Below are 20,613 nucleotides of genomic sequence, written 5' to 3' on the forward strand. Positions count from 1 at the left end.
AATTTTATTTTCTTTATTCATACACTTTACTATTTATTTATTTATTCATATTATGTTAATGTCTCTTAGTACTATATGTTAGTTTTCTTTTTCCATTATGTTTTAAATTCTTTTATTTTTTTAACATAAACGTATTTGTATTATGATTTAAAAAGGATTAATTATGTTTTTGGTCTTTAAACTATTTAACGTTTATGATTTTCGTCCCTCTTTCAAAGTGTGATGTATTTAGGTTCCTCAGCTTTTGAAACTCATGGAATTGGTCATCATTTTCGAACGTCGTTAGTTTTATTTGGCAGCTGCCAAACGGAGTTCCACGTCACAAGTGATTTTAACTAACACTTAAGCTATAGTAAACACGTGGAAAAGAAAATGAAATTAGTTAACTTTTTTTTTACTGAGTGACTTTAAAGAGGGTCTTCCCCCTTTGGATTTGAAACCCTAATTTTTCATTTCAGGATTGGAGCGGCGCAGAGGAGTCTAATTGGGTTTTTGGAGTTCGTGTTGGTGTTGGGAAACGTTGGCAACAACATTCTTTTTTGTTTCTAGCATTGTACAATGATGAAGAGTGATAACAAAGGATGTCATTGTTCGTAGAGGAATATTGGTTTGAAAATGTCGCAAAGTTGTGCGTCATCTTTCAGAAATTGCATCAAAAGTGTGTGGGTGTGGTGAAAGATTGTTGCTCCTAAAGGTAACTACTGTGAAGAACAAGGGTGTTGATCTCCTGGCAAGGGTACCAAAAGTCAACTGTAGTATAATGATTTTTAAGTAAGAGTGTTGATCCTACGAGGAACAGATTCAATTAAAATAAATAATTATCTCAATCAACATATATACATAAATATTCATTTGATTTATCATTGATTGTTGCATAGAAATAATACAGTAAAAGCGGGAAAGTTTAGAAAAAGTCCAGTAAAAGAATTTGGGATTGAATTTCATCTATCTCATTTGTTTGTAATCTAGATAAATATGAATATACAACATCTGAATTTAGCAATATTGATGCAACACCTAAAAATCATTTATACTGATTTCTCAAGTATAATATTCATTAGATTAGTCCCTTGAATATTGATTCCTCTGATATTCAACAGATTAATCCAACATTATGATCAAGTGTTATAAGCAACTGATATATTGAAATCTATTCCTAACATCACAATACATCAAGTATCATTGTTCAGATCAGATTTTCATAAATACTTTCCAGTCAAATCTAAAAGTCACAATCAAGAATCTATTGATCAGATAGAACTATGCATTAGGAACAAAACAATAATACCAACATTGAGTAAAAACAGAAATCCCATATATAAATATCATCATATTACATCCAAGTTTGAATAGATTACACTCAATCACAAGAGAAGAGTTTAGCTACTAATGGTAGCCATGAAAATCCTAAGAGCTAAGAAGAAAACTCAAGAAAATAATGATTTGGTGTTGTTCGTCCTTTTAGAGCTTGTCCTAGATGATTTTTTTTTTCAATTCCCTTTCAACCTCTTTCCTTCTGAACTCAAGGAATATATATACTACACGGGGTCTCGCTTAAGCTTGCTGAATCTCGCTTGGGCGAGATGTACTTCATGCTGAAGAAAATTACTCCCACTTAAGTGAAAATGGTCTCGCTTAAGCGAGAATGATGCATGCTCATTGTCCTATACTCGAACTCTCGCTTGGACGAGAGTGCTTCTCGCTTAGGCGAGAATGGCGACAAGTTTCTCGCTTGGGTGATATTACTTTGGCTTGAGCGAGATTGCTGTGATTTGAGCGAACTTTGACACAATTTCTTCCCTTTTTCTATTTCTTGATTTCTCCTTCATTTCTCTTAAAGTCTTTCCTCCTCTACTTTAATTTACCTAAAAAATACACAAAATAGGGATCAAATGATTTCTTTTAAGTAGAAACTTGGAAACATGTGATAGAAGCTCATTTTTCCTAGATATGGGAAAATCAAATTCATATAAACACATATTACAAGCATAAGTGCCAAAATTCTGTATGAAAATTACAGATTTTTGACACTTATCAACTCCCCTAACCTAGCATCTTGCTTGTCCTCAAGCAAAGTAATAAAATGCAACAACCATTGAAAACTAAAACTTTGAAATTGGTTATTGAGAAATCATTTTCACAGTTTTTTACCAGACAACTTTTGCATTCCAAACTATAGATTCAAAATCAGAAGCAGATGGTGAATCCAATTGTCAAACAAAAGTAGGATAAAAGTACAGTAAATTTTTTCAGGAAAAGCAATTGTAAGAACAATTGATTTTAACCAAGGAAATTCTCTCTTAAATCTCACATGCATGTTTTTCTCTCATTTTCCACTAATATTGAACAAATCAAAATTGCAAGTCATTTTCAATCCAACCACAAACACAATATCATCATGGATCTTAAGGTCTTTTCAAGGTTGTAATGAGGCTAGGCTTCCAAGAATTATGGTTTTTTAGGATAACAAAAGCACAACTTTAGAAAAGAGAGCATAACTACAATTCACACCCAATCCATTTCTACTCTCCATTCATCACAATTTAGACCTCAATACACAAAGTGTTTCTTTTTCATTCATAATTCACTCTCTTTTTTGTTCTTTTTTTAGTAGAAATATATTCCTATACAATACTAAAGAGTGAATTATAATACTCAGCCCTCTCTTCCTTGCGTACAATTCCACCAACCAATTACCCTTATAGTTGAATAAAATGCACTTATGCTCTCCATCCCTAAGTGTGCAAAGGGAAAGGATAATAATTAAAGTTAAGGTTAAGGTGCATAATTCAAAACAATTAGGCTCAAATGGGATATCAACAAAGAATGATTCTTTACAGGTTGGTTGTTTGGCACTAAGTTATACAAATTCAATAAAAAAAATGCCTTAATAATTTCCACGCTTCTAATGTGATGTTATCAAAATGAAAACTCAAGCAATATCAACTTGACAACAACAATGGAAACACTCAACTATTTATGGATTCCCACACTTAGTGGGTTTTCTGTTTTATTTCCTTGGTCTATCACTTGTTGTTACAATTGATTGTCTTGACTAATTATCCAACACTAGTATCCTAATCCTATTTAATTACGAATTCAGCCAAAATTTTCCTCTTTCTCACTTGTGTTTAGTTCACTTAGTTGTTCTAGACTCAAGACACTTACTGAACTTGATTTTAGGGATGGCAATGCGGGCTGGCCCGACCCGTTTAGGCCCGACCCGCATTAGGCCCGCAAGTTGCGGGCCAAACAGGCCCGCTCCGTAGATTTGTTGGCCCGCGGGCCTGCGGGCTGGCCCGCATAAATTGAGCAGCTTGATTTATAGAAAAAAAACACATCCTGGACATTTTAAAATAGATCTTGGACATTATAAAATCATAAAAAAAACAGGTCCTGGACAGTTGCAATAAACAACATAACAAAACACTCCATAAAATCAAGTCTTGGAGTATCAAGTTCAATAAAAACAACCAAAACAACAAAACAATAGTCCAAATTAAAAAAAAACAGTCCAAGAAAGATGGTCCAAATAAATAAAAACAGTACAAGAAAGATGGTGGTATTCTATTGTTCTTCAGCTCCCATGGTTGTAACATTTGATGCAACAACAACAGAGGACCCTTCATTTAGCTCCACATTTTGGAAGTTGACATTTTCTTCTACCTCATCTGTGCATACATATAAACAAAAACAGTAATTAATATGTATGAATGAAATCACAATAAAAGTAATATCAAGTAAGAATAAAATAATTACCCTTAACAAAACCATGCTTCCAGTTAGAAATGCAAATATTGGATTCCACATTCTCGGACAAAGTCGACTCCACATTCCTCAAGTTGATTTCTCTTTAACCAATTTCCTCAAGAAAGATTTTCAAAATAATTTCCAAAAATTTTAGTTGTCTCTAAGTATTATGTGCAAAATATTAAGCAAAAAGTAAAGTTAAGCAGTTAATCCTAACTAACTAGATAAAATAACATCATTCTAACCAAAACAACTAAAACAAAACATTATATTACTAATTACTACATAGTACTTAAAACAAAAAACAAAGAACAATGAAACCGTATTTAAGAGTTCAAAAGGTTGGAATGGTGTTGTGTATCAATCTCCCCCTATCACTCTATCAAAGTCCATCTGGAATTCCTCCTCTTGAAGGTCCACTCCATCAATCTCTTCCTCAACAACAGGGTTATCTTTGTCTACAACTCCTGACGGTCCCTCACCTGTTGTAGGTCCACTCCCTCTTAGGAAAATTGGACTGTCCCCATGCCACTATAGATTTGTCAAGAATTCTGGTGGAGTCATGCCTGGATAAGGTTCGCAGACATTGTGATAGAGGTACTCTTGAAGGTGGAGTTGTCCTCTACGAATGGAGACATTTTGTTGGTCAAAGTGCTCCATTTGCAACCTAAAGTACCTTATTTTCTCAAGTAATTCATCATTTATGTTGAGTTGAGGTTGTTGGGGGGACTTGTTTGTTGTTCTTCAACTACTAGTTGCTCTACAACTTGTTGTTCTGGCTGTGGCTCTTCTGGATGCTCAAAGTCCACTAGGTTGGTACAAATTTCTCAATGAATTTCTTGGTAATGGAGGGTCGTATCTTTTCAATTAATTCTACCTCTACCCCTTGAGCTTGGCAGAGAACTATGATTAAAGTCAGGAATCCCAAGGCACCTTTTGCCTTCTCACTATTTCTGTTAACTTCATATCTCACAAATTTGTGGATTTCTCCAGAAATAATTGTGGCCACATCAATAATGAGATCTTCCCTCATTATACAATAGAGGAGATGTCATCTAGGCACATTCAAGTCGGACACATGGCCAATAGGCACTATATTTGCTAGCAAGAATGTCATCCAAACTTGGGATAAGGTATTCATATCTCCTCTAAGTATTTAGAGAGGATTGCTAGAAGGTCCAAGCTGATAGAACCTGTTGGGAATCCCAATAGCCACACCAACTTCCATCTCATCATAAGGTTCCTGACTTCTCCTTTTTATTGTATAATCACAATGTTGATCTCTCTCTAATGGCAATGGATTCCCTAGAAATTCACTTATTGATGCTCTATCATAATTGATCCACCTCCCTCTGACTTTGGACCGCTTGTCTCTAGGACCATCTAAGGGATAAGCATTTGCATAAAATTATCTGACAATCTCTGGATCAAATTTAGGTAGAGGGTTGGCCAATCTCATCCAATTCTTCCTAATAATGCCATTCAAGAAGGGATCATATTCTTTTGTACATAATGCCACCCTTCTTTCTTTGATAAAGCACCAACTCTTGATCTCCTCATGCCTCTCTTATCTTTTGGGATCTCTGAATAAGTTTCTCTTTGGTCTTTCAGGAGAGTTACTAATGGTTTTTCTTCTCTTCCCCTTGTTGGATTCAGTGGGAGGAAGTCTAGAAGTTATATTTGTTCTTGCCATTTTCCTGCAAAGATCAAAATTAACCCAGCAAAAGCATCTCAAGTTAGTTTATTACAGTGTAGTAGCAATTTCCAAAAGGTTCAAATGGACAATCAAGAACAAACCAAGCAAGGAATTTCATCAAATAGTATGGGTGCAATACCAAAATATCAGTTTTCTTGAATCAATTCATGTATATATAACCCACATTGTTCTGTTCCATCATAAATCCATACTTAAACCCATAATGCACAAAAGATTTGCTGCAAACAAACAATGGACACTACTGTAGGGTTTGATACAACATAAAACCATGACTTTGCTTGGTGAAAATGGAGTGAAACGAAGAACTTACCTTAAAGAGAAATTAGCAGAGAGACTAAAAGATTGGAGAGTTAAACTAGAGAAAATGAGTAACCAAGACGCGCATGAGTGTTTGGGGGAGAAAGTGATTGTGAATCAGTTCTGCCCCTACTGCCCAGTTAAGTCAGGGACGCGCGTTCTCGCTTAAGCGAAATCGCTTAAGCTATAGTAGTTCTCGCTTAAGCGAAATAGTTTCGCTTAAGCGATAGTAATTGTGGCAGAAACATTTAAAGTTCTCGCCTAGGCGAGATGGGTGTCGCCCTAAACTTATTTTCATGCTTAGCACATCAGTTTTGCTTGAAAACAACAAAAATGCATGATTTGCCCTATTGGGACACTTGAATGCTAAAAACTCACCTTTTTACACACAAACACATAATTATACATATAAACACATAATTATATACACAACACATTTAACACACAAAAATGAAATTAAACATTGGGTTGTCTCCCAAGAAGCGCTTGTTTAACATCACGAGCCTGATGCCTGTATCATTTTAGGATCATTCAAATGGATGAGTGTGGAAATCCTTTCAACCTCACCACCAAAGTAGGGCTTCAACCTTGGCCCATTTACAACCCAAATTCTTTTTGATTCAGGATCCTCTAACTCAATAGATCCATAAGGCTTAACATTCTTGACAAGAAATGGTCCTGACCATTTTGATTTGAGCTTTCTAGGAAATAACCTTAACTAGAAATTGAGTAGTAACACTGATTGGCCTGGATAAAAATTTCTTTTGAGAATTTTCTTGTCATGATAAGCTTTCATCCTTTCCTTATAAAGCTTAGAGGACTCATAAGTGTTGAGTCTCATTTCTTCCAATTCTTGCAGTTGTAATCTTCTTTTATCTCCTGCTGCCTTAGAGTCAAAATTTAAAAATTTCAAGGCCCAGAATGCCTTGTGTTCCAACTCGACCGGTAGGTGACATGACTTCCCATATACCAGCTGGAAAGGGGATAAACTAGTGGGAGACTTATAAGTAGTTTTATTGGCCCAAAGTGCTTCATCCAACTTTATTGACCAATCCTTTTAGGAAGATACCACTGTTTTCTCTAGAATATGCTTGATTTTCTTATTTGACACCTCTGCTTGTCCATGGGTCTATAGATGATAAGGTGATGATTTTATGCTGCACTTTATAATGTCCCAGACATTTCTGAAGTTGGGCATTGCAAAAGTATGAACCTTCATCACTAATTAACACTCTTGGGGTACCAAACCTACATAAGATGTTCCGTTTCAGAAATTTGATAACGGTTTTTGCATCAGCCTTAGAAGCTGCCACTACTTCGACCCACTTTGTCACATAATCAACTACCACCAAAATGTATTCATTTGAGATAGAAGATGGTAGTGGTCCTACAAAATCAATTCTCCAATAGTCAAAGGATTCAACTTCCAGAATAATATTCAATGGCATTTCATGTCTTTTTGAGATTCCCCTATCCTTTGACAATAATTGCATTGTTGAACATATCGGTGTGCGTCTTTGAATAAGAAGGGCCAATAAAAACTAGATTGGAGGATTTTTGCATCTATCCTCTCTCCATTAAAATGCCCACCATAAGGTGAACTGTAAAAATGCCCTAAAATACTCTATTCTTCTTCTTCTAGAGATACACACCTTAATAGTTGATCAACTCCATTTTTGAACAAATGAGGATCATCCCACACATATTATTGTGCATCTCTTAGGAATTTCTTTTTCTAGTGTCAATTAAAATCTTTAGGTATAACCCTTGCAGCTTTGAAATTGGCCATGTCAGCAAACCATGGCCTTTCTTGCACCATCATCTATTTTTCATCAGGAAACTTCTCCTGCACCTCTGATTGAGTGTTGGTCACCTCAATATTCACCAACCTTGACAAATGATCAACCACAAAGTTTTCACTTCCCTTTGTCCTTAATAACCAAATCAAATTCGTACAACAATAAAATTCATATAATAAGTCTTTGCTTTGAATCAGACTTGGTTAACAAGTACTTAATTATAGTATGATCAGTATATACAATGATAAATGATTCAATCAAATATGCTCTAAATTTCTCCAATGCATATACTATAGCTAACAATTCCTTTTCAGTTGTTGCATAATTAATTAGAGCTTCATTAAGAACTTTGCTAGCATAATGTATAACATGAAAAACTTTGGATTTTCTCTGTCCAAAAACTGCTCCTGTGGTATAGTCACTTGCATCGCACATTAATTCAAAGCCTAAATTCCAATCAAGAGCAATTATCACAAGAGCTGAAATTAATTTTTGTTTTAACAATTCAAAAGCATGTAAACATTCAACATCAAATTTAAAAGGTGTATCCTTTTTAAGTAGATTGTTGAGTGGTTTGGAAATTCTGGAGAAATCTCTGATGAATCTTATGTAAAAACCAGCATGGCCTAGAAAACTCCTGATACCCTTCACATTTGTTGGTGGTGGCAGTTTTCTACGATCTCCACTTTAGCTTTATCAACTTCAATACCCTTATTAGAGATTTTATGGCCCAACACCACACCTTCAGTCACCATAAAATTGCACTTTTACTAGTTCAAGACCAGATTGGTATCAACACATCGCTTCAGTACAATGTTTAAGTTTTCCAAGCATTGATAAAATGAAGCACCAAATACAGAAAATTTGCCCATAAAGACTTTTATACATTTTTCCATCAGATCAGAGAAGATTGCAAGGATGCACCTTTAAAAGGTTATTGGTGCGTTACACAATCCCAAAGGCATTTTCCTGTAAGCAAACACACCAAAAGGACAAGTAAAAGCAGTTTTTTCCTAGTCTTCTAGATTTACTACTATTTGATTATAACCAGAATATCCATCCATAAAATAATAGAAAGCGTGTCCTGCTAACCTTTCTAACATTTGATCCATGAAAGGTAAAGGAAAATGATCTTTCCTAGTGGCATGATTTAATTTTCTATAATCTATGCACATTTTCCAACATGTGATTGTTCTAGTAGGAATTATTTCATTTTTATCATTACAAATTACAGTCATATCTCCTTTATTTGGAACTACCTGGATCGGGCTGACCCAAGCACTGTCGCAGATTGGATAGATCATACCTGCATCAAGTAATTTCACTACTTCTTTCTTGACCACCTATTTCATGGTTGGATTCAGTCGCCGTTGAGGTTGTGCTACATGCTTGTAATCTTGCTCCATGTGAATTTTATGCATACAATAGGATGGACTGATTCCTTTGAGATAAGATAAAGTCCAACCTATTACACCCTCATTGGCTTTAAGAATTAAGATCAATTTTTCTTCTTCAGAAGCTGTTAAAGCATTGCTGATCACCACTAGTTTGTTACCTCCATTTGCAAGAAAAGCATATTTTAAATGAGGAGACAATACCTTTAGGTCCAGCTTCTGACTTTCAATTTTATTCTCTTGCTGCAACTTCTCATTTTGTATTTCATTTGATGCAATTTCTTTTGCTGAATTCAAATGTGTTAAGTATTCATCAACTCTCCCTTCATTTTCTTCCTCCAAATCATCACAAACACCAATTAAGGCTTTTTCCAATGGGCTTGTCTTTGTCAATTTCTTCCTAGCTGATAGAAAAATTTCATCTATCACATCAATTTTGAAGCATTATTGCTTGTCTTTAGGGTTCTGCATTACTTCAAATACATTAAAGTTAACTTTATCATCTTGCACTCTAACCTTCAATTTGCCATCATTAACTTCAATATTGACCTTAGCCGTCTTCATGAAAGGTCTTCATAGTGTTGGAGGAACTTCAATGTCTTCCTCAATATCTATCACCACAAAATCAACTAGGAACATGAATTTTTCAACCTTAACTATGACATCCTCTGCCACACCATATGGATATTTCATAGATCTGTTAGCTAGTTGCAATGTCATCCTTGTAGGCCTTACTTCTAAATCTCCTATTCTTCATAGCATAAACAAAGATATCAAATTTATACTTGCACATAAGTCAAGCAATGCTTTACCTACTAACAATGTTCCAAGTGTGACTAGAATGGGGAAGCTGTGAGACTTGAGAAATTTAAGTAATTATAAATAATTATTTACTAAATGCGAGTAATAGAAGTCTTTATGACATTAAATACTAGTCTTTATGATATGGAAAAGTATTAGCTCAAGTGGTTGAGAGTACTTAATTATTATGAAAGGACTTGGGTTTGAGTCTTATGTATGCTAATTGTGTGTTAATTTAATTTAAACTTGTTATTTTAGTGATATATTTTACCTTAAAGCGTGATATTATATTCCTAGAGGTGTAAGAATTATCACAAAACATGAATTGGTTATGCATTTGCTTTGAAATTGGATCATTGTGTGTTCGAACCTTTCGTCATGCGAAATAAGGTTTCTTTTTGCTAACATTATTTTTGGCATGGATGGGAAGGGTCAGAAACCTTAGCCATCAGTGTGAAAAACCAGAAGGGCTAAAAAAAATCATCAGGTTAATGAGAATTGATGGCCATTAACCTACACAATTAACCAAATTCGTATTTTTTATTGATTTTAATTAATTAAAGGAGGAAAAAGGTAGGAATTAGGAAAGAAAAGAGCATAATAGTGAGGGTTTGATTTGGGGCTGAAAAGGTTTGGTCTAAGAGGAGAAGAGAAGGTTTTTTTGGAGTGGTAGAGGCAAATTGGAAGCCAAGTCTTGCATAGACGAACAATAGTAGCGAGTTTGGAGCAGGAGAATCTAGGTAAGGGGAGCTCCACATTGTATTCACGTTATTTTTTTATTCAAGGATGCTTTGAAAATTGTTTATGATATGAAATAGAAGTTTAAGTGTATTTTATTTTGTGATTGTTATTTTTATACAATTTGGATTTTTATGTGCGGAAGGAAAATGCCTCAGACTTATGCTTTATGCAGGATGTCCATAAATTCTAGCTTTGTTTAGTCGTTCACGACTTATCTATTATTTGTTCTATGGAAGCATAAGCATGAACTTGTGTTTTGAATGGATGATTAAAATTTTATTTTTCAATGAAAGCAATTGATGGGGTTTGTATCTTTACTATTTTACGTTTTGGGCATCTAAAAAAATTATGGAATTAACGTCTGCATTTGGATGGTGGTAGTGGACATCTAAGCTTTGGTAAATGTGTTTTAATAATTTATGGTTCTTGGTTGTCACAAGTTTGATTATATTAGAATAGATATAATTATGTGAGATAATTTCCCTTAGTAAAAATAATATTAAGAAACATAGAATTTACTTTTGGTAAATGTGGTGAATTTGATTGAGTTGGTGCGTAGTGGTAGTCCTTGGAAGTTAGGTAAAATGGAATTGGGGTAGTGAATTGAAACTTGGAAATTCATTAATTGAGATTGTGACAGTAGTTTTAAGGTATTATTATTGAAAAGAAAATGTTGAGAGTTTGGAAGTGTGTGGTGAATTAAATTATGGTGCAATGGAGTATTCTAGTTCATCTTTGGTTTAAGTGGTAGTGGGTACATTATTTAACCATATTAAGTATAAAAGTTTTATTAATAGAAAGAGGGTACTATGGCATAATGTATTCATAAGTTATTCATCATATGTGTGTTGGATGTTTTTGTTCAATATTGATACATGCGACCTTCCATTTTATTTGATTCAAAGTGTGATGCCATAGGTATTAAAATAATGAAGAAGAAAATATGATTACTTAAGGTTAAATATTTTTAAGGGCTTGACATTTGTAGCTTGGGTACAATTATGTAGATTACGAATAAAGGGAAAATGGATTCTCATAACAATATGGCTTAATTGAGTGTAAGTTTTATATGCAATTTTCCCCTCGTAGTTATTTAGTTAGTTGATTGAATCTTTGATGCAGTGATGTTAAATGCACCTAGAATGGAAAATTGAAAGGTATGGTTTGAAATTTTGTGGATGGTTAAGTGTGAATTGGTGAGGTACAATGCTATTTTATGTATTTCCAAGTTAGGGGTTTAAAGATTCATAAAACTGTGTTGTTTTACGTTATTTTTCATATTCTGGAAATGTCGGTGGTCGTTGAGCGAGTGACTTGGTCGCTGGACGATTATGTTTTTTTCTAATCTGCGCAATTGTAGTAAAATTGACTTTTCCGACTCGTTAACTGTTTGATCAAGCTCAAATTTGGACAGTTGGTCTGTAACATGCCATTCTTGATTTTGACCGGTGAAATCAATTATTTGAGGTCTGTAGTTTGCAAAATATGTCATGCATTACTACAGTATTTTTGGTTTTATGATGATAAATTTTCTTAGGAATTTTGGAATAAGAATTATGGTTGTGCATGGTGCTTGATTGTATGGCATTGTAGGTACTTAAGTGTTGGCACTAACCAACTTGGAATGATTACTATTTTGTGATGCATGTATGTCATGCTGTGGTGAATGCTTGTACACTTATGTGATTATGTGAACTATGTGTGCATATGTTTGGGATGGTATGATGTTATGTGAGACTTGGACAAGGAAGTGCTTGTTTGTGTCATGAACGGGTAGGTTCATGGTTGGTGGTGAACACGTGATAATATAAGCGGGGAGGTTCATATTATGATGCTCTCGTGTGAGGATACGAGCGAGGAGGTTCGTATATTTCGTGCTCACACTTGAGGGCTACTACGAGCGGGGAAGTTCGTAGCTGTTAGATCACGTGAGTTGGACTACGGGCGGGGAGGTCCGTATAGTTGGACTACGAACGGGGAGGCTCTAGAGTTGGACTACGAGCGAGGATGTTCATAGAGACAGGACCACGGGCGGACAAGTTCGTAGAAGCATGTTATATCCTGGGTCCTTGGTTAAACAACTGTGTGTTGGAAAACCTTAGGACAATAAGGTCTCTTGGCCAAGAATTAACTATACTAACGTAATTTGTGTGAACCTTTATTTTATCAAATTATATGTTATTTATTTATGAGCTCACCCTTTCTGTTTGTGTTTGGCGATGATTGTGTGATTTATCACACATGAGCAGATGATATTCCAAGTGATGCTGGTGATGCCTAGAGACAGAGAAAGGGCTAGCATGGGGATTAGATTATGTTATCGACGAATTTAGTTTTCAGTCAATTATCTTGAGAACATGTTAAATGGTTATGGATTTTCTTATCGATTTTATTAGTTTGGATTGTAAGCGCGATGTATAAATTTTGAATTTTCCCATGTTTGGGAATAATAAACTATGACGGTTGAATGTCCTTGGATTTCTGAGGTAATGATTTCTGAATTATGGTACATGACTTTACTTCAAGCTCCACTATTTCTTCTAAAAATCTTCTTTTCTTTTTTAGGAGCTCTTTTGCATAAATTGGCATCTGCTCCATAGCTTCCACAAAAGGAATATTAATCTGTAGTCGCTTGAAAATGTCCATGAACCTTGCAAATTGCCTTTCCTTGTCCTTTTTGGAAGGATTTTCAGGGTATGGTAGGTTCTTCAACTGTAGTACTTGTTTCTCACCCTTCTCCCTCTTTTCTCCTCATTCTTATTTTTTCTTCTTTTTCTCTCAATGTTTTATGTACATACTCACTTCTATTTTTTCCTCCTATCCCTCACATTCATCTTTTTCTCTTACTTTTTATGTTTCCTCAAAGACTTCCTCCTCCACAGCTAGGTTGTCTCCAATCCCTCTTTACACAATTTTACCACTCCTGGTAGTAACTAATTTATAATGCTCCTTGGGATTAGTCTTAGTGTTGGCTGAAAAATGACCTGCCTGTTGATCTGATAGTTGTTTAGCCAACTGTCCCACCTGTGTTTCAAGATTTCTAATTGAAGCTTTTGTATTTTTCTGATTGGTCAAAGAAGCTTGCATAAACTTTTCTAGCGTATCCTTCTATTTTGTTATTTTGTCATGCACAAAAGGATAATGTTGTTGCCGTTGTTGATAAGGAGGTTGTTTGTTTAAAGGACTAGCATCTTGTTTCCATCCAAAATTCTGATTTTGATTATTTCTCCACCCCTGTGAAAAATTATTATTGTTGGAGAAATTACCTTGTCTTCCTTGATTACTCACATACTGAACTTCTGCTTATGAGTTACATTGATAAGAACAATGGCCATTTGGATGATCACCCCGACAAAAGTCACACCTCATGGGTTGTTGATGACTAGGAGAAGATTGCACAACTTGTAACTACTCAGGTAATTTAGACACTTGCTTAGTTAGTGCTTCAATCTGTTGAGTCAAAATTTTACTTTAAGCTAAGATTGCATCTGTGGTACTAAGATCAATCACTCCTTTCCTTTGAACAATTTGCCTATTATGTTGAGCTTGGTGATTTGTGGATGCTAATGCCTTAATGATTCTTATTGCTTGTTCTGCCTCTGCATTCATCATTGTTCCACCAGTTGGTGCATCTAAAATCATCTTGGTATCAGGCCTTAGACCATTGCAGAAAATATTTAGCTGAGCAATATCTTCAAATCCATGATTTGGGCATCTCCTTAATAGAGAATTAAATCGTTCCCAAGCTTCACAGAATGGTTCATCTGGTCCTTGCCTAAAAGTGGAAATAATAGTTTTTGCTTTGATGTATCGAGAAGGTGGAAAGAATTTATTCAAGAATTTCTCCTCTACATCATTCCACTTGTTCAGACTTTGATTTAGATGTGACTTAAGCCATTCCTTTGCTTTGCCTACCAATGAAAAAGGAAACAAATACATATATACATGGTCAACATCTCCTTCTTGAAAACCCATGGTTCCAATCAATTCATAGAATGTAGAAAGATGAGTATATGGATCTTCATTATCCATTCTAGTGAATTGATAAGAAATGATTAAGCTAAGGAAAGTTGGCGTCATCTCCAATGTTTTGGTGGTGGATGGTATTGCTATGCTAGAAAAATATCTTGGCACTTGTTACATAACATAGTCTCCAAGTGTTTTTCTAGGTGGAGTCAGTTTTCTTTTTCCATTATGTTTTAAATTCTTTTATTTTTTAACATAATACGTTTATGAATTTTTTATTATGATTTAAAAAGGGTTAATTATGTTTTTGGTCTTTAAACTATTCAACGTTTATGGTTTTTGTCCCTCTTTCAAAGTGTGATGTATTTAGGTCCCTAAGCTTTTGAAACTCATGGAATTGGTCCTCATTTTTGAATGTCGTTAGTTTTATTTGGCAGAGGGGTTGGGGTTGATTTATCTTAATGTTGAAAGTTCTAGCCTTAACTTTCAGCAATTCAACAACATAATCATGTAAACGACCATACTGACGTTATCCACCCCCACCAAATAGTCCATTGCAATTTGTTTTGCTTTCTCAGTCCTCCAAGGTGTTTTGCCTACATTGTATGTCTTCTTCACTTCGTCAATAATTTGATTCACTGTCATTACACCCACATTTATAAATCTATCTATTAGCACCTGAGCAATCCATTCCTTATTAGCATTTTTATTCCTAAAAACCCTTCCACACTTATGATGCCCAACAAGTTTCTTAACCCTAAAGTTTTGCCTACCTCTAACCTTGCTCACCATAATTAAGAAACCACATTTTATTTTACAAACATCATTCACTTTCTTATGATCATTCTTAACAAATTTCACTTCTTTCCCATTTAAAACACTAAGCTTCATTAATGCTTGTTTAAAATCCTTCAAAGAACAAAACTCCATTCCCAATTTGAATTTGAAGTCCTTCTTCATATCTTCAGGTCTATACTTGGAAAATTTGGGACCATCATTAACAACACCCTCATGACTATCCACATCAGAATCTAACTCATCAATATCGTATTCCTCATTTATGTCATGCACTCCAACTTTTTCATTAGTCACAAATGACCTTTCACCAACATCTCTTGTATTCCTCACTTTGCTTGAATTTTGTTTCATTGATTTCCACCTATCCAAAACAAGGATAATATTTCTAAGAGGTGGATCAATGGCCATCCAAAATCCATCATCATCATCAGTCACCCTTTCTTCTTCACTATCATCTAGTTTATCTCCAATTGAACCTTCTTCCTCTTTAGAGTCAACCTGTTCACCAACCACATCCTCTTCACGAACCACATTCGTTTGCCAACTGCCAAATAAAATTAACGACGTTAAAAGATGAGGATCAATTCCATGAGTTTTAGAAGTTGAGGGACCTAAATACTTTGAAAGAAGGACGAAAACAAAAAACGTGAAATAGTTTAAGGACCAAAAACATAATTAACCCATTTAAAAATAAAATTATAAATAAATTATATATATATATATATATATAAATTTAATATTGTTTCTATAAAATATATAAATATAAAGAAGATTTGCTCTTTTCATATACATATCTTATATACCCATTTTATCATTAATTATTTTTTAAAAATATAAAACATTATATAATAAAATATAAAGATGACACTTATTTAATACTTTTATTTTAATTTTAATTATATTTTAAATTAAATAATAAAAATAAATTTTATACACTAAAAGTTACTATAGTGTAATATCTATTAATATTTTTTTTTTGTTTACAAAAATACAAAGTGCCTCACATACTTAATATCTATCTATATTAGTCCATCACCAATAGCAAGTCACAAAAATATCAATTTAATCTGTACGCATTAGATCAATTCTTACAAAAATGAAAAAATTTAATTCTAATGTAACAAGGTTATTACAAAATAATTTTTAATTTATTATTAATTTGATCTTTAAAATTACATTTTTCATAAAAAAGGATATTTTGCAAAACTCAAGTTTAAAAACTCTTACAAGTAAAAATAAATATTCTACATTCCTTAACATATTTAAGTATCAAATTAGTATAAACAAGGTATAAATACATATTTGGTACCCAAACTTTTTCGGAAAGTTCAATTTGATACCCAAATTTTAGGAATGTTCAATTTGGTACCCCAATTTTCTAAAAAGATTCAATTTGGTCCTCTCCGTTAAGTTGGAGTTAACACCGTGTCCGTACAGGACACGTGTCAAGCCATGAAATTTTTATTTTTTTTTATTTTTTTTTTCAAAAAAAATAATTTTTTTCAAAAAAATTAATTTTTTTTTCCAAAAATTTAAAAACTGCCACGTGTCAGTTTATCATCGTGCCACGTGGCAGCTTACAATCATGACACGTGGCAGTGTAATATTTGTTTTCAATTTAGTACCCCAATTTAAATTTTTTGTTCAATTTAGTACCCCAATTTTTTAAAATCATCCAATTTTGTCATCTTCCATTTGAGACCAAATTAATAAATAAGCTTAATTACAACCTATATATACATGTTACAATAACTTTTTCTAATATATACATCAAATCATTTCACCTAAATACTTAAATTATTTTATTTTTTACATTTTAACCTTTGTAATTTTTTATACATGAAATTTTTTACACTTGTTATGATTAAAATAATTTGAATATTTAGGTGTAGTGATTTGATGTATAAATTCAAAATAATTATTTTAACATGTTTATATAAGTTATAATTAAGCTTATTTACTAATTTGGTCTCAAATAGGAAAGGACGAAATTGGATCATTTTAAAAAAATTGGATACTAAATTGAACCAAAAATTTAAATTAGGGTACTAAATTGAAAATAACTATTACACTGCCACATGTCATGATTGTAAGCTGCCACGTGGCATGATGATAAACTGACACGTGGCAATTTTTAAATTTTTGGAAAAAAAAAATTAATTATTTTGAAAAAAAAATTATTTTTTTTGAAAAAAAAAATAAAAAAAAATAAAAATTTCATGGCTTGACACGTGTCCTGTACGGACACGGTGTTAACTCCAACTTAACGGAGAGGACCAAATTGAATCTCTTTAGAAAATTGGGGTACCAAGTTAAACATTCCTAAAGTTCGGGTACCAAATTGAACTTTTTGAAAAAGTTTGGGTACCAAATGTGTATTTATACCTATAAACAAATATAAAGAAAGAAAATTGAAAAACACATATGTTAGAAGAATTAAAAGTTCAGTAAATCCATAGAAGTAATATCAAATTCTACACTCACTTGACAGAGACTTTCTAGATACTAAAAAGGCAGAAAACGTGGCAGAAAACAAGAGTGAGAGTACCAAATATAAGACACGTGTAATCTCATGGCATGTTGCATACAACGTGGGTTGATTTTGGTAGGGTGGTGTTATATGATCTATATCCTCCCATGATATATATATACGGATATGTGAAGGTGAAAAATAAGCATAGAAACATTAGAGATCAGAGAAAGATGTCTGGGGCACAAGGAGCACAACCAAAAGGGTCAAAGACGGCAACAATATATGAGTCGGTAGGAGGAGGAGAGAACAGGACGAGGACTGAGTTACGTTCACGGGAGGATCAAGGTTGCATTCAGGTGGAGAAATTGCAGGACAAGGTCACTGATCCTGCTGGCAAAGGTGGTCCTGTCTTTGGTGCTGGCAAAGAGGAAGACAAACAAGATCTTGGAGTTACAGGCACAGGCTAAATCATAACCCAATGGAACCCATTTGAGTCTTCCTTACTTTACTTGTACTTTATGTTTTATGGAATAAAAAAGGAAGAGGTTGTTGTTATGGGCTAAATTTTTTACCTTCTTTGATTTCTTTCTCTGCACTGAGTCATTGTTTTATGTTTAACTTTATTATTATTTGATTTATTTTGATTTTTTTATTATATTTTAATTTAATTTGGTTTTTTAATTAAAAAGATTTAATTTTTAATTATTTAAAGAGATTTAATTTGATTTTTACGTTAACACTGAGTATGTACATATTACTATGAAATTTTTTATTTTTAGAAATTTTTAAAAATAATTAAATTTTTATGTGTCATTTTATGATCGTGAAAAAACTATCATATATAGTAGGTTATGATTTAATTTTGTCCTTTAAATAATTTAATTTTAGGTTTTAGCTTTTTATGCTGAGACCAAATTAATAATTAAAATAAAATTTTATCATTTAAAATTTTATATATATATATATATATATAAAACTAATAATTTGAATAGATTTTTTCAGTTATAACTTTTTATATTTGAAATTTTTTATATATATAAAAAATTAATAATTTAAATAATTAGATGGAGTAATTTAATTTATAAATATATTAAAACATAATTAATCTGTCCAGGATGCACGAAACTGGTAGTTGAAAACCAATTTGCAAACAAAGTAAAACATTACTTAAAAGGAATTGTCGTAGTGAGCTAAGACTATGTGCTAATCCCTCAAAAGTAAATCCATGCAAAAGTAGAGTGATGTGAGGGATCATCTTGATGGATGAATTTTCCTTTTCCTAACCCGTAAAGAAATTGTTTTAAAGACCTTATTCAGCCATTACAAAGATAAACATGTCAAGTTCAATTTTGAATTTCACTAAAAAAAACCAAACGTGAACGTAAACATAAAAGAAAAAGGTATAAAAGAAAAACTCAAATTATAATTTTTTTCTCTTATAAAAACTTTTAGAATTAAGAAAGAAAAACTATCAATAATATAGTCATATATAATAATATAGTCATGAATATACTCTCTCGTTAAGAAGTACACAAATTCTAAACTCCTAAATAAGATTCATAATAGTCCCACGACCTGTTTGTTTATGGACTAACACTACGCTGTCTGTTTATGGACTAACACTCTGCGTCGTCCACTGCGTCGTCCATAATTATTAACAATATGATTGATAAGCAGATAGTCAATTCTTATAAAATTTCAAAACAAACTTTGTAATATTCCGATCGAATATTATTAATTTAAATAAAATAAAAATTCAGTCAAATATTATTAATTTAAATAAAATAAATACAAAACCACGTTTATAACAACTCCTCTTTCAAAATGCAGGGAAAATTAAATAATTTATTACATTGCTAAAGATTCAAAATTCACAAAATAAATGCCAACTACAAGTTCTTGTAAAAATAAAGATTTACAAAATCATTAAAATCCTAAAATCATAAAACTTCACAAAAAGATTCATCACGCGTTTCAGTGACCATTTGAGCTATCGGCAGGCGATCTAGTCTTACCGTCAGGCGGCACACACGGCACACAATAACCGTGATGTACTTTTTTTTTTTTTTCATTAGACCCAAATCTTCCTCTCTGTAAATCTAACATGCTCCCTCGAATCACGAATGGATCACTCTTACATGTGATTCTGTTTCAATAGGTTTTCAATCCAACCTAGTAAGAAAACACTATTACCCCTCCCATATAGCACTTATTCACCATGAAGTCCAAATCTCAAGTTGGCCTATCATGGCTCCAATTCCAGCCACCAAAAATCCCTTAGTTGGTTCTAAATTCAATTTTTAGTTCACTAATTTTCTAGTAACAGTTCTGCCAAACACTCTCCTATAATTCACATATCAGTCTCCAATCTTAAGGAAATGATTGCATCCTAATTTCACTTGAGCATTTTGCTACAAATCTCAAAACTCTAATTTCCCTTATGCAATTCATATATAATCATGTTTCATGCTCCTGTTATCAACTATTTTCCTGTCACAATATTCATAACCATGGCCTAACTTTAAATTCAATACCCCTTTGTGATTTTAGGCACTTTATCCACTTCTTCATCCCCTATTCAAGGTTTCTTACTCCACCTCCCTCGGCAAAACCCGTGCCTCTAGGCAATGCATGCATTTCTAGATAAAACCTAGAATTTCTTTGAACCTGCGAAGATCCCCACAAAAATTATAATACATTTCTTTTCCTATTTCCTTAAAATTGCCATTAATCTCGATTACAAATATACAACATACTCCATATCTATTGCAAGTCAGACGTCCATTAATCCCATAACATCAACAACCCTAATTTCCCAAACCCAAGTGTTCATATGATTTCCTCCACTTAGCATCCAATCAAAACGTAATTCGACAA

At 33.2% G+C, this 20,613-nt stretch overlaps 1 protein-coding gene and 1 non-coding gene across 2 annotated transcripts; both read left to right on the forward strand.

The window, feature by feature from the left end:
* Positions 1–14,196: 14,196 nt before the first annotated feature.
* On the forward strand, positions 14,197–14,303 carry LOC114165620. The gene has a single exon (XR_003599742.1). It is a non-coding gene; the product is annotated as a small nucleolar RNA R71 (small nucleolar RNA).
* A 3,623-nt stretch (positions 14,304–17,926) lies between these two features.
* Positions 17,927–18,300, forward strand: LOC114163103. The gene has a single exon (XM_028047194.1). The coding sequence runs from the start codon at positions 17,967–17,969 to the stop codon at positions 18,201–18,203; it is 237 nt and encodes a 78-aa protein (XP_027902995.1). The 5' UTR covers positions 17,927–17,966; the 3' UTR covers positions 18,204–18,300.
* The last annotated feature ends 2,313 nt before the right edge of the window (positions 18,301–20,613 follow it).

The sequence above is a fragment of the Vigna unguiculata genome, chromosome 1, assembly GCF_004118075.2.
Source record: "Vigna unguiculata cultivar IT97K-499-35 chromosome 1, ASM411807v1, whole genome shotgun sequence".
In the NCBI taxonomy this organism is placed as follows: Eukaryota; Viridiplantae; Streptophyta; class Magnoliopsida; order Fabales; family Fabaceae; genus Vigna; species Vigna unguiculata.